Here is a 14,275-nt window from a genome sequence, read left to right on the forward strand (position 1 = left end):
AGTTTACTGAATGGACTTTTTTCCCATTTTATGGACTTTCACTATTATTGGGACTGAGCTCTTTATATATTAATTGACACTTATCACAAAAATTATTTTCACAGTGGTGATATTTTTTTATACATTGTGTATCATTAGTGTGTCAGTAGCATCACCAATCTTTTAGATTTCTCCTGTAACATAATTTTATTACCTGCTGATCCAGTCAGTAAGGCCTCATTCCCGTGTGTTGAGGCCCGTGCACTGTAAATTTGATGCTTATATATGTGTCCGTAGTGGGCAGGTGCTGTGTGCAGGCGGCTGATTCGTGTCTATGAGAAAACAGTGGTCACAGACGTTTGTCATAATCTGACAGGCATGCAGAAGAGAGGCCCCAAATGCGCAATGTCAGCTTTCGAGGTCACTCCCATATACGTACAGCACTTTCCCCGTAGGGCTTGCTGTATGATGACTTGTTGGGCCTCCTGTTGATTACCTGCAGACAGTCACTTAGGTACAGTTCACACATTCCTCCTTACTCCCAATGGCTCGTTACTCAATAAACAGTCCAGGGGTTTTGGTTTTCGATTTATTGTGGAACATGGATGGGAGAAGGGAATAATGGGATACTCCAACTTGAACTATTTACAGTTGATGACAACTCTCACTTGGCCTCATCCGGTTACTTGTGGAAGCAGTCACACTGCTTTAACCATACTGCCACTTGTATGGCAAGATTAAGTCCTCTTGCTCTCTATAGCAGCAGACTTTATGCACTACTTTATCTTCAGGATACTCTCTAGCATCCCCTTGACTGACACCCGTTCACTGACTCTTCTAGCAGAAGGGATGGCCCCTCACAGGACAGGCCCCTTGACACAGATTTGTACTCACTATATGAAGAATCTGATCCTTTCCAGTGTCTCCCTTCCAGTCAGCTCTGCAGGACCTCTGGGTTCAGCTCCTCTCTGACTCTCCGGCCTTCAGGTCGATCACCTGAGGCTGCATTACAGCTTCTACAGAGGTGGGGCAGTCGCACCCTCCCTCTGGAACCCCGCTCTCCAGCTGAAAGACCCCAAGCACATGTGCCCTTGGCATTTATACAGTATCCCAGCATGCACTGAGGACTATCCCTATCCCTAGGACTATACTAAATGCCTGTGCACTCACTTGTCAGGTTTCCTCCCACTGTCCAATATGCCTCCCTACTGGACCAGTGTGAAAGAAATACTTCAGACAAACAGCCACACCTGAGCACCATGAGCAGACCTCACTAGCAGATCCTGCTCTCTGGCAGGCAGAGAATATAGATTTACCTGCAATCCCTCTGATAAGCAGAAAAGAACCAAAACTATACTCTCTCTCCGGCAACTACCTACATATGCATGTCCCATTAGGGAAAGCGATTCGGCCCGTGTAGCTGCTGTGTCCTCAGATTGGTAAGCTGCAAACTATTATGATTTTTTTCTGTGAGGCCGGGTTCACACTGCGTGTTTCCCCCTTTTCCAATTTGCATGACAAGAGAGTGTGACTGGCTCTCAATGGAGCCGGTTTACACATCTCCGGGGCAGCCACTGTCCGCACTGGAAAAGGGTCCTGTGCATCTTCTGGTCTGTTTAAGGTCCGAATTCAGGCAAAAATTCAGACCTGATTCGCACTTGAAATTGAGAACAGGGACGCTCCGGACCCCCTGCTGTGAGCCACGGCTGCAGCTAGTGTGAACCCAGCCTAAAACTGAAGTTCAGGGATGCAAATTTCTACATATCTACATTAGCCCAGTTTGGTTCAATGTCAGTGTGCATGTTTCATACTTGTGGGATCCCAATGGGAGCTGGAAATCCAGTGATCTTCACTAGCTTCTGGGTCCAGTGCCAAGCGGCTGCCTTACTGCATAGTGAACACAGGAGGTCGCTCGCTCACTCAGCATGGGCACCATTCAGAGATCACTTTGCATTTTTTTCAATGAATGCAAAATGTTTTCTGATTGGATGAGGTGGCGATCGTGATCTGAGGTCTAAATATTTAGGGCAAGGGTCCAGGGAAGACTTTTCAGAAAAGAAGTTGGTAATTACATTTACACTTTTAAATGTGTCTGCATTTTTAACAGAAACCTGACAAATATCAGCAATCCTATTTCTTGCAAAAGTTCAAGAATGATGGTTCATCAGCATGCTAATGGCTTTTTTAGGCTCCATGTACACGGGAGGTTAGAAAAAACGTGCTGCAAGCTAGTTCTGACGCCGGGAAAAAGCAGCTGTTAAACGTGCTTTCAGTAGCTTTTTCCATTGGCATTATTGCACGTTTGGCCACGTTGCTTTTAGTAGCGTTTTTTCTGCCTCCATTCAAAATCAATGGTTCCCTATGGGAGCCTATTGATTTGAATGGAAGTCGCACCGCAAGTCGGATCAGGATGATCCGACTTGCGGTGTGACTTGCGCTGTGGGAATCTTGAGGGGGAACTCCACGCCAAAATGGGAAAAAAACTGTGTGGGGGTCCCCCCAGGTTCCAAACCAGGCCCTTCGGGTCTGGTATGGAATTTGAGGGTAGCCCCACGCCGAAAAAACGGCGTGGGGTCCCCCCCAAAATCCATACCAGACCCTTATCCGAGCATGCAGCCCGGTAGGGCAGGAAGGGGGAGGGGACGAGCGAGCGGCCCCACCCCCCCTAGACCATACCAGGCCACATGCCCTCAACATGGGGGGGTGTTGGTGCTTTGGGGCAGGTGGAGCTCTGCACCCCCCACCCCAAAGCACCTTGCCCCCATGTTGATGAGGACAAGGGCCTCATCCCCACAACCCTGGCCGGTGGTTGTGGGGGTCTGCGGGCAGGGGGCTCATCGGAATCTGGAAGCCCCCTTTAACAAGGGGGCCCCCCAGATCCCAGACCCCCTCCCTATGTGAATGGGTAGGGGTACACTGTACCCCTACCCATTCACCCCATAAAAGGCAGTGTATGTAAATAACGACAGGAGACGTTTTGGAAAGTTTATTAAAAATCTTCATCCGGTCTTCTCCACTCCAGTCTTCTCCGCTCTGGTCTTCTCCTCTCCGCTGTCCGCTCTTCTGCTGTCCAATCTTCTGCTCTTTTGCCCTCGGCTCTTCTGCTCTTTTGCCCTCGGCTCTTCTTCTTCCTCCAGGTCCTCCTCAGACGATGTCTCCGGTCTCTGCAGCTTGCTATATAGCCATTGTGGGCGTGGCCGCCAGGTGACGTCATCAGATCATCCTAATCCGACTTGCGGTGCGACTTCCATTCAAATCAATAGGCTCCCATAGGGAACCATTGATTTTGAATGGAAGAAAAAAAAAACATATAACGTGGCTGAATGTACTTCATCATGTTCGGTCACATTCGGTCACGTTTTTGCGCTTGAAACGCCGGGAAACATACGTTTGAACGTAAATAATTGCGTTACAAAAAACATCCCTGAACTCAACTGCCTGCAAATGACTGTAAACGACCCTGTGTACATGGACAGATAAGATAACATGTAGGTGGGTTCAGAGGCTTCTGAAAAAAAACGCCCAACTGCTCCTAAATGGCCGTTTACAACGTCCCGTGTACATGGAGCCTTAAAGATGTAGTAAACTCTGCTTTGTGATTTTTACCTACAGGTAAGCTTACAATAAGCCTTATCTGCAGGTAAAATAATTATTTTCTAATCCTGCACCGTTTAAGAGATATTTACAATGGAAGCAGTCGGTGACATCACCAACACGTGTTCTGAAGGTCTGGCATGCCATGCCGGACCTTCAGAGCACTGTGCTAGAACCAAGGGCCCCTACGTGCGAGTGACGTCATCGCGGCTTTGGACACTCGCACACCTAGAGTCTGCAAACCTAGAAGGAAGACTGGTGGAAGATGGAAGCCCTGTCAGTGGTGAGGGCTTAGTTCTAAGGAAAGTATTTCATAAAGTGCTAGTATGCGTTTGTTTTACTGCAGCAGTTTATAAATGCTTTAAATAGGACCTGTCTGTTTTTATTACATACCTTATTTTAACCACTTTAATACTGGGCACTTTCAACCCCTTCCTGCCCAGGTCAATTTTCAGCTTTCAGCGCTGTCACACTTTGAATGACAATTGCACGATTGTGCAACAATGTACCTAAATTAAATTTTTATAATTGGTTTAAGGCAAATAGAGCTTTTTTAATGGTATATATTCACCACTGGGGTTTTTTTTATTTTTTGCTAAACAAACTAAAAAAGACCAAAAATTTTGAAAAAAACATTTTTCATTGTTTCTTTTATAAAATTTAGCAAATTTGTAATTTTTCTTCTTCACTGATGTGCACTGATGGAGTAGCACTGATAGGTACTGATGAGGCTACATGGACAGGCACTGATGAGGCTATATGGACAGGCACTGATGAGGCTACACTGATAGGCACTGATGGACACTGATGAGGCGGCACTGATAGGTGGCACTGATGTGCACTGATAGGCGGCAATGATTGCCACTGATAAGCTGCACTGATAATCAGGAATTATCCAAAACAGTAGCTCTCCTGCGCTCAAGTGGTATGTGAGAAGGTCACCACCTAGGGTCTTGCTGCCCCTCAGGACCAAGAGTATCCAAATATACTGAAAAATAACAAGAGAAGTGTGCACCGACCTCATGCATTACCACTTAAAATGTATTAAAATCCAAAAAAGCATACATTGTACTCCCAAACGCATGATAAGGGCACACATGTAAGGACAAGGGAACCAATCACCTCAAGGACTGCCAGGATACTCCTATGGTGCTGGATGATGTGATGGTGTCCACATATGCCTGGATGACGCATTTCGAGGGAGAACCCTCTTCAGAGTACTAAAGTACAATACTCCAGGTGTGTAATGCAGGTAACTGGCACATATAGCTTGCAGCATAAGTCCGCTAAGCACATTGGGGTATGAAGACAACAGTGTAAGAGATAATATGGTATGAAGACACAAGTGGTTACCAAAGGAACAAAAGTTTCTGTGGCAGTCTGTCGTAAGCGTGTACATGTGGCAGGTGGGATAGCCTCATGCAGGAGGAGTTGTTGTTAGCACTCTCTTGGTGAACGATCCGTCTCCCATAGCAATGAGAGCAGATCTGCACCGCAGAGGTCCCCAGCCTGTACACAGGTATGGAAGAGTTAAGTGAAGTGAAGTGCTCTGTTACTGGGAGTGAGGTGGCAGTGATACGCTGGACAGATGGGGAGGGCATTGGGTCAGCGTGTCCCTCCTAAATGCAACAAGTGACAGTAGTGGTGTGGATCAATGTCAAGAGAGTCAACTAGGTTTCAGTCATCTGTTCAGTTAAAGGTACCTCATGTGAGAAACATTGACCCTTTCCAAGGTGCCTAGCGTAGCCCAGAAGAACCCACCCTGGGGGAGGCCTCCTATGTGGACCACACTTGGCACCCAATGAGGAGGGGAACATAGAGGAGGTACTATCCTCCTGCCCCCCTATCCCACATGCAGACCATCTTAGGTAGTGCCCATGTGATGCTAAGCATCCATGATTAAAAGAACTGAAATCCAAAGAATTAATGGGGTGGGCTGGGGAGAGTAGAGCTGTTGAGGAAAGGTTTAGATTAGTAGTTCTCAACCACGTCACGCTGCTGGGCCATTGCCTCCCCTCTTCCAGGCCTCCAGCCATCTGCAGCTCTCTTAACCTCCAACAATGCCTCCTAGCTTCCATAATGCACCCACCCTTCCATAGTGACCCACAGTGCCCCCAGTCCCTTTGAGAGCCCTAAGCCTCCTCAGTGCCACATAGGCTCCCAGAGTGCCCCTCAGCCTGCAGCAGACCCTTCAGCCCTTTATAGTGCCCACAACCTCCAACAGTGTCCTACACGGACCCCCAGTCTCACACAGTGCTCCCCAGTCCCCTCCAGAAACCTCATCCCCTACAGGGCTACATTGGATGCAGAGTCCCCTAACCCACTCCACAACCCCTATCCCCCCAAAGTGACACCCAACCCTATTCAAATCCTTCCAACATTTGAATACATCTTTTGCATTTCCATCATTTTGTTGTGTTAGTATAAGCTTTATTCTTTTCTGGTGAGATATAGAAGGATTTGAGAGAATTTCCTGGGTCCTGGCCTCAAAAAAGCTGAGAACCACAGGTCTAGATTATGCTGGATGTCCTCCAGCCAGCAAATGAGGTGGGCTCCATTTGACTTGCTGCAATTTCTAATGCATACTGTGAGAAGCTCCCAGTGTTCATTGAAATCAGAGAAGCATGTACAACTGTGCAAAACTGCAGTGAAGTCCAAAGTTCAGCTTTAAGGTCCGGTTCACACTGATGCGATGCGGGAAGGCTGCGAACTCGCAGCCTGTTCCCGCATCGCACACGCACCCCCGGCAGTTCACACTGCCATATGCGATATGCTGGGGGTGTCAATGTAATCTTAACGACACCCCCAGTTTGATCGCATATCGCAGTGCGATCGTGCAGTTCGCACAGGATCGGATCGCACAAGTGTGAACCGATGTGCGATCCGATCCTGATGCGGCTGCAAAAATGCTTCCTGTGCGTGTTTGCTGCGGGAGCGATGCGAATTTAGCCATACAGTTTGTATGGCTAAACTCGCACCGCACAGCTGATCGCATGTAATGTCGGAGCAGTGCGCTCCGACATTACATGCGAACCCCGCACACGCACAAGTGTGAACCGGGGCTAAGTAATTTTTATTTTGATGCTGGGCTGGTGCATCTCAAGCAATCATATGTAATACCACCTCAGAGAACCATTACAGTTTCCATTATATCCTGCACTAAATCAATGTGTACACCTGTAGAATCTAGTAATGCAAACTGGTCACTGCTTCTCATGGTAGTCCTTAGAAGCTGCAGGCTGCTTGGAATTTCCAATGGTCACCCTGTAGTAGATTGGATGAGTTGTGGATCAATGCCAGAGCACAGTACACATATAAACAAAAAGAAATGAATAAAATTAGAGATAATTGGTAGAAGGAGGTCAGTAATAAAGTGGAAGGGTTATAAAACGGAGTCCCAGAGAAAAAGCAAGAGAGAGCAAGAGAGACCAACAAACATGAAACTCCTCGTGGCTGTAACCCTACTTCTTCTAATACACAGCGGTAAGTGCAACAGAGACCTGCTGGCTAATTCTAGGCGCTCACATATGATCAGATCCTTTGATGATAACATCTACTAATCCACAATGGTTCTTACTGGATACTGAAGACAATGTCTCCAATTTTTTGCTTGTTTTATTTTCTCAAATTTTCATGAATCAACCTGATTGTGTATCTTTAGGCCCTTTTCACACTTGTGCGACTTGTCCTGCGACTTGGGACTGCAAAGTCGTATGACAAGTTGTACTTTATGATTTCCAATGAGTACCCTTCATATCTGTGTGACTTCAAGTTGCAACGACTTCAAAGTAGCCCCTACACTACTTTGGTCTGACTTTAATGCGTTTTGAGGTTCGTAGAGCTTAAGATTACACAGGCATTGCTTCAAGTCCAGTCAAAATCGCAGCAAAAAATTGTGGCAAAATTGCGCAACTTTTAGGTCGCACAAGTGTGAAATGGGCTTTAGGCGAAACTCTTTTTTTTTTTTTTTTTTTTTATTTAATTTTACTGGGAGCAAGTAAAGCTTACCATAGATGGATCTTTTTTTCTAACCAGACGGCTAGTTAAAAAAAAGAACAAAATAAACCATTTCCCCATCCACAAAATCGAGGTGGATAAAGAAAATAAAGAAATCCTCCCCACTGCACTATTGTATTCTGACAGTGCACCCCCCACCCCCCACTGTCAGAACACACTGATCATTACTGCCACCAATTGGCTGCAGCACACATCAAACAAAAATTTTACAACATTTCTTTTTGAGAGATACCAATTGTTAGTACGACTTCGATCTAGCGAGAATGGACATAGATGGATCGAAATTTGGCTGGTCCCTGCTAAACTGGTCAAAATTCAATCCATCTAGGGTTAGCTTAAAAGTTAGGAAGAGCTTGACAAGCCATTCTCCAGGTCTGCAGAACTCTATGGTTCCTCAAGAGTTTACCAGGAGTTCCGTGGGTTGTGACTGGTTTACCCTCCATTTGATAGTACCGACACCACTTGGCGAAGCCAGCAGCCTGACATCAATCTCTTTTAGCTGTCTGCAAGGCTGGCATTTCTCCTATTGACCACCTACCTATTTAACTGGCATTTTTCCTATTAAACCATAATTAATTGACTTTAGTAGGGTTTCCCCAGACCTGCGAGGTTCCTACTGCTGTCTGTGTCCCCACTGGGAGATTTACTCCTTTGTTTGTACTGGTGAAGGAAAAAATGATGGGAAATCAAAAACTTTAGAGCTGTCCCCATAACAAGAAAGGGAAATATTTTTTTCACTGTGCCGTGGACATCTGTCAAAGAAGGAATATCCCCTTACTTTGGGAGATTTCCCCCAACTAATTAATTAATATGTCTCTTAAACAGACAAAATAAATTCTACAAGGGATTTTAACACTTCCCTACTCTGTAGATTTTAATAGTGTTATGTATCAATGTGTTCTTATTAAGAACTAAAGTTAAGCCCCGTACACACGTACCGATCGTCGGCGAACGATCGGCCGTCTTTTGTCCCCGGGCTGTCGGTGTCTGTTGAAAAGTGCAAAGACAGCACAAGAATTTTGTCCGCCGACTACAGCCGACTGCAGAAATGATGTCATGTAATGGTTAACTTTCCCTGTGTTTTTTCTTTTCTGAGCATGCCCAGTCTTGCAAATCTCCGGTGTCGGCCGAATTCTGTACTGACTGGCGAACAATCGGCCGCTCTGGTGTCGGCATACAAAAATTTTAATGCTTGCATGACAGATTCTTGTCGGCAGAATGTGCGCTGGCGGCTGTCGGAGGCATTATACTAACAAGCCTACAATCGGCAGATCGGTCGTCGGCCGACGCTTTTCGGCCGACGATCGGTACGTGTGTACGGGCCTTTACTTCTGCCCACCGTTCAGCATCATGCTACCCTAAAGTTTGAATCCGATTGGTGACTCCTGGAAAAAAATGTCAGTTCTTAGAAAGGACACACCGATATTTAAGGTTGAATATTTGGTTGTTCATCTGACAGTTGCTTGTGCATTATCATACGTATTGACATTATGGTCCCAGATTTTGGAACACTATTGACCTTGCCCATTTTGTCCGTGCCCAAACTAGACCCACTTTATGAGTTAGCCCTCCCAGATCCCACCTCTACATACTGTGTATACACACAGCTGCAGGGAATACCTCTGCCACCTATGATTGGCAGTTGGCTTTGACAGCTTCCCGGCGGGATAGCTCAGGCAGATTTTGGACTTGAATCTGTCTGAGCTCATTACCTCCCCCTGACAATGCCTTCATCTGCTTTTCTCTCTAAATATTTAGAGCCATTTATGTTCAGGTATCATCCAGGGCAGCGTCTACTTCCTTGCTCTGAGATGACACATGTAAATCCTGATGCCGGTGTAAAGTATGCCACAGATCAGTTTTTTCTGAAGCCTCTCACTATGTGGCTTGCAGCAAAGGTAAAGTGGTATTAAACCTTAATTTTTCTTAAAATAACAAACATGTCATACTCACCTGCTCTGTGCAATGCTTCTGCACAAAACAGCCCCAATCCTCTTCTTCTGGGGTCCTTCGCCGGCTCTCCAGGCCTCTCCTTTTTGGCGAGTGCACCCACGGAAATCCGCTTTCCAAGGGGGTACCCATGCATGCTCGCTACCGAGCCCCGCTGCTGCGTCCATTGACCTAGACAGTGGGACTCAGCCCCGCTCCCATGTCACAACATTTGATAGACAGCAGTGGGAACCAATGGCCCCCACTGCTATTATTCTGCCCAATGAGGAGGGAGACAGCGGCGGGAGCTGCTGCACTTGTGCACATCGCTGGATCGGATCGAGCTCAGGTAAGAAAAAGGAATGCATTAAGGTGAAAAACCTTAAGGCTTTACAATGACTTTAATTTGTTGCAGTCTGATCAATGGTGAAGGGAGACTAAGGAAATGCTTCTTTTTGCCTGCAGCAGAATGATGACATCATATCAACCTAGGTAAGGTAACTGGACAACAGGATAATCAAACATAAAGCTTAGTTTGAAAAATTAAGTGTTGCTGTATATTGTAACATTATTTATTCACGCATACATGTAAAGCTACGAGCATTCCATTTTTAAATAACCATTGGATAGCCAGTAAATGTGAATGTAAAGCAGACCTGCACTCTACAAGTAGTCCTGACAACTCGCACTGTTCTCCGAGTTTACACTGTTGAATAGTTTTCATTTTTTAGGCCAACAAGAAAGAGGATAAAATAAAGTGTTGTGCGATGCTGTGCTTTATCCTGCAGGGGGCAGTCTTCGATGTTACACTTGCCTGTTCCCAACCCTTTCTCCAATGGACTGTATAAAATTCCCAGTCAAGTGTCTTCCGAGTGAAAGGTGTCTCTTCTCTACAGCAACTGGGAAGACAAGTAAGTGCGGGAATGCTGACTGCTTGCACGTAAAATAAATCTACAATTCTAACTAACTCTAGACAGAAATTATTTTAAAAAGATTCAAGTATTTCACCGGCATATCCACTGAAAATATACAGCAAAAAAAAAAAAAAAATAGTTTGTACCACTGTAAAGCATAAAAATAAAGTCTCACTGCATTTTTAAAGTTGTGCTATGAGGAATTCTTGTGATAATTATTTGTTTTCCATCATTGCCGGCACAATGGCTGAAATTAGAAATCAGGCTGACGGGGAGAATAGCTAATAGACATGAAATTCTGTTTGCAGTCTCTCCCATCTATAGATCAAACAGTGTCATATTTCACATATTGGGGGTGCTTGTGCATTTGTTAAATCTGTCTATAGAGGGAATATAAATAAAGTCTTTTAAATTATGTTTTATGTATGTAAAACTGTAGAAAAAAAACAACTTGAATTCAACAATATGATAAATATGTTTAAAAACATGAACCTATTTAATATGAGAACAAACCTAAGCAATCTAACTAACAAACTAATTAGTATCATACACTATATTACCTACAGTATTGGGACGCCTGCCTTTACACGCACATGAACTTCATTGGCATCCCAGTCTTAGTCTGTAGGGTTCAATATTGAGTTGGCCCACAAATTGCAACTATAACAGCTTCAACTCTTCTGGGAAGGCTGTCCACAAGGTTTAGGAGTGTGTCTATGGCAGGGGGTCTTCAAACTATGGCCCTTCCGTTGTTCAGGAACTACAATCCCCATCATGCCTAGTCATGTCTGTGAATGTAAGAGTTTTACAATGCCTCATGGGACGTGTAGTTCCGCAACAGCTGGAGGGCCGTAGTTTGAAGACCCCTGGTCTATGGGAATGTTTGACCATTCTTCCAGAAGCGCATTTGTGAGGTCAGGCACTGATGTTGGAGAGAAGGCCTGGCTCGCAGTCTGCGCTCTAATTCATCCCAAAGGTGACCTCACAAATGCACTTCTGGAAGAATGGTCAAACATTCCCATAGACACACTCCTAAACCTTCTGGACTGCCTTCCAAGAAGAAGAGTTGAAGCTGTTATAGCTGCAAAGGGTGGGCCAACTCAATAGTGAACCCTGCAGATTAATGGGCCATACACACTATAAGATTTTCTGAAGACTTTTTCCTTTAGATTTACCAAAACCATATAATAGGAGTTCAAACCTAAACACTTTCCATTTGTATGCAATCTGGCTGGCCCTTGCACTACATAGAAAAGGTAAATCTGAAGGAAATCTAACCACAGAAGTTGGATAGTGTGTATCCAGCTTTAAACTGGGATGCCATTAAAGTTCATGTGTGTGTAAAGTCAGGTGTCCCAATATTTTTGGTAATATAGTGTATGTACATAGGGGTAGCCATATTTCACTGGTTACATATGTAGGTTCTGATTTTTACTTTGCAGTCCTTCCTAATTGGTTGTGCTTTACTTTGCTTCTGAAAATCCATGAGTCAGCTAACTCATTGGATTGTGTCTACAACAGTCAGAACCTCTGTGGGGCTTTTATTGCTGTCTGTGTCCCCACTGAGGAGATTCACCCTCTATATTGGTCCTGGTGACCATTGTCACTGGAATAGAAAGCAATGGGAACTCCACAATTGTCACTGGTCTAGGAGGTAAGGTAGTTGTTACTGTTCCAACAAGTAAGATAGGTTTTCTCTTCACTTGCATGAAAAATACAGGGCAAACATATTGTTTCGTATTGAATTAATCAATACACAGACATAATATATGGGATGTGGGTAGCAATCCTAGTGGCCATCCTAAGACAAGAGGTGTGTTACTAGTGGGATCACCAGCTGAAGAAAGAAAACTAATGCAGCCACCACATCTAAGGAATGGTAAGTTGCAGTATATACATTTTTTTTTTTAGGTTTAGCTATGCCTTAAGGCTGGGTTCACACTAGTGCGAATTGGATGCAGGTTTGGCCACATCCAATTCTCATGACAGGAGAGTGTGCCTGGCTCTCAATGGAGGCGGCTCACATATCTCCATGGCGGCTGCGTTGTGGATTGCACAGCGGTCCTGTGTGTTTTTGGTTTAGTTTTAAATTCAGACAGAAATTCAGGCCTAATCCGTCCCTGAAATGGGACACACCGGACCCCTGCTGTGCCACACATCTATGTTAAGAGTGAACCCAGCCTAAAAGATAACTGCGCCATGTTACACCCAAATCTAGAGTGTACCATGATGCAAATAAGACCCCTGCTTCCTGTGACAGCATGAATATACATACATTGTATCTTTCGCTCCTTGTAGGGGGAAAAAGTGTGTAAAAAATAAAATAAATACAAAAATATAAAAAAAAAAATAGCTAGATCAAGGTCCGATCTAGGTTAGTGGCAGGGTTAGTGTAAAGGTAAGGGTCAAAGGTCAGAGTACGTATATTTTGGGTGGGATTAAAAAAAAAAAAAAATAAAAACATTTTTTAGGTTAGTATCAATGTCAGGGTCAATGTGTTTTAGGTAGGATAAAAAAAATTAAAAAAAAAATGGGCACCATTGTTCCTGGGCCCAAATATGGATACAAACAACACATAGCCTGTACATATGAGGTACCGCTGAGGTTTTCAGGAGTAGGAGAATTTATTTTGGGTTGTTCTTTGGTGGTAAATTATGATTAGAGCACGAAATATACAGTTACATTTAAATTTATTTTATTTTTTTTTATTTTTTTTACTATTTTGGGCTAGTTTTCCTTTGACAATTAAAAAAAAAGTCAGGAGATATCTTTTACCATTTACCATCTAAAGAAAGCCAAATTTGTCCTGAAAAAACAAGGTATAATTCACCTGGATACACAAAGTACTTGATGAGGATATGTACGGTTTTACTAACACATTTCAAAGTTGCAAAATTGTGTTCAGGCATTGGGATTTATTTTACCCTTAGTCACTAAGGGGTTAAACAAGGTCTAAACATTAATCTCCTTGCCAGTCATTCTCAGGGAGCTATTTTCTTGTCTATAGGTACCCTTAAATGCCTTTTATGGAGAAATATTCCAGGTTTATGCAACGCAAACAAAAAAATGGATATATAAATATAGGCTGCTTAATGTGCCCCCATAGGTTGGCACAGAGCACCCGTAGTGACCTGGTAAATGAAAGGCTCGCATGTACAATGATTTACCATCTTTCTCCTACAGAACATTTCCCCTTTGTCCTGCATGAAATGAGCTGCGCCCCCAACAGTCTTTGCGGCATCAGTGGTCAGAAGAACACCATGGGCATCAACGTGACTTATGAAAACACGTGCTGCGACACCGACCTCTGCAACACTGGCACTGCCATTACGACGACTTTAAGCTTCGCCCTGCTGCCCCCTTTACTACACCAGCTACTGGTATAGACACATGGAGGGGTTTCATAGTTTCTATAGGCTGGGCTATGTGTGAATCCTTCTTACAACAAACAAAACACATGGAAACTTTAGAAGGGGCTTTCTTCTGGGTCTGTATGTTTATCACACCCCCACTTGATAAATAAATGAAACCTTCACCAAGGCTCCTTTCATTCTTTTATATAATTTTTTACTTTTAATAAAAGAGGCAATGGTGGTGTGAGCATGCTCCACTGGTTATAGTACATGGCTGGACAACAAGGACTATGCCATCTTTAGATCCTGTTCCCATGGGCATTCTGTTCTGTTAGTCTGTTTGACCTGTGATAGGACTGATCAAAAATGGACTGCAAAGGATCACTATGGGTGGGTGGGTGGGTGGATGTAAATAGGTATGCATCCGTTTTTATCTGGGTTTGTTCAGGTTCGATAGACAGAACACAATAAGTTTGTGTCCAGGTGGAC

The 14,275-nt window shown here is 44.3% G+C and overlaps 1 protein-coding gene across 1 annotated transcript; it reads left to right on the forward strand.

The window, feature by feature from the left end:
- The first annotated feature begins 6,940 nt into the window (after window positions 1-6,940).
- On the forward strand, window positions 6,941-13,958 carry LY6G6C (lymphocyte antigen 6 family member G6C). The gene is made up of 3 exons (XM_082263581.1): window positions 6,941-7,056; window positions 10,308-10,430; window positions 13,617-13,958. The coding sequence occupies exons 1-3, from the start codon at window positions 7,011-7,013 to the stop codon at window positions 13,817-13,819; spliced, it is 372 nt and encodes a 123-aa protein (XP_082119707.1). The 5' UTR covers window positions 6,941-7,010; the 3' UTR covers window positions 13,820-13,958.
- Window positions 13,959-14,275: the final 317 nt, after the last annotated feature.

This window comes from Pelophylax lessonae (assembly GCF_965119305.1).
Source record: "Pelophylax lessonae genome assembly, chromosome: 7".
NCBI classification, from domain to species: domain Eukaryota; kingdom Metazoa; phylum Chordata; class Amphibia; order Anura; family Ranidae; genus Pelophylax; species Pelophylax lessonae.

What these genes read in the sequence shown, in the direction of transcription:
- LY6G6C (XM_082263581.1), top strand. Translation starts at nt 7,011, where the DNA reads ATGAAACTCCTCGTGGCTGTAACCCTACTTCTTCTAATACACAGCG. An exon ending in ACTTCTTCTAATACACAGCG is followed by an intron (nt 7,057 to 10,307) that starts GTAAGTGCAACA and finishes TTTATCCTGCAG; the next exon opens with GGGGCAGTCTTCGATGTTAC. An exon ending in TACAGCAACTGGGAAGACAA is followed by an intron (nt 10,431 to 13,616) that starts GTAAGTGCGGGA and finishes TTTCTCCTACAG; the next exon opens with AACATTTCCCCTTTGTCCTG.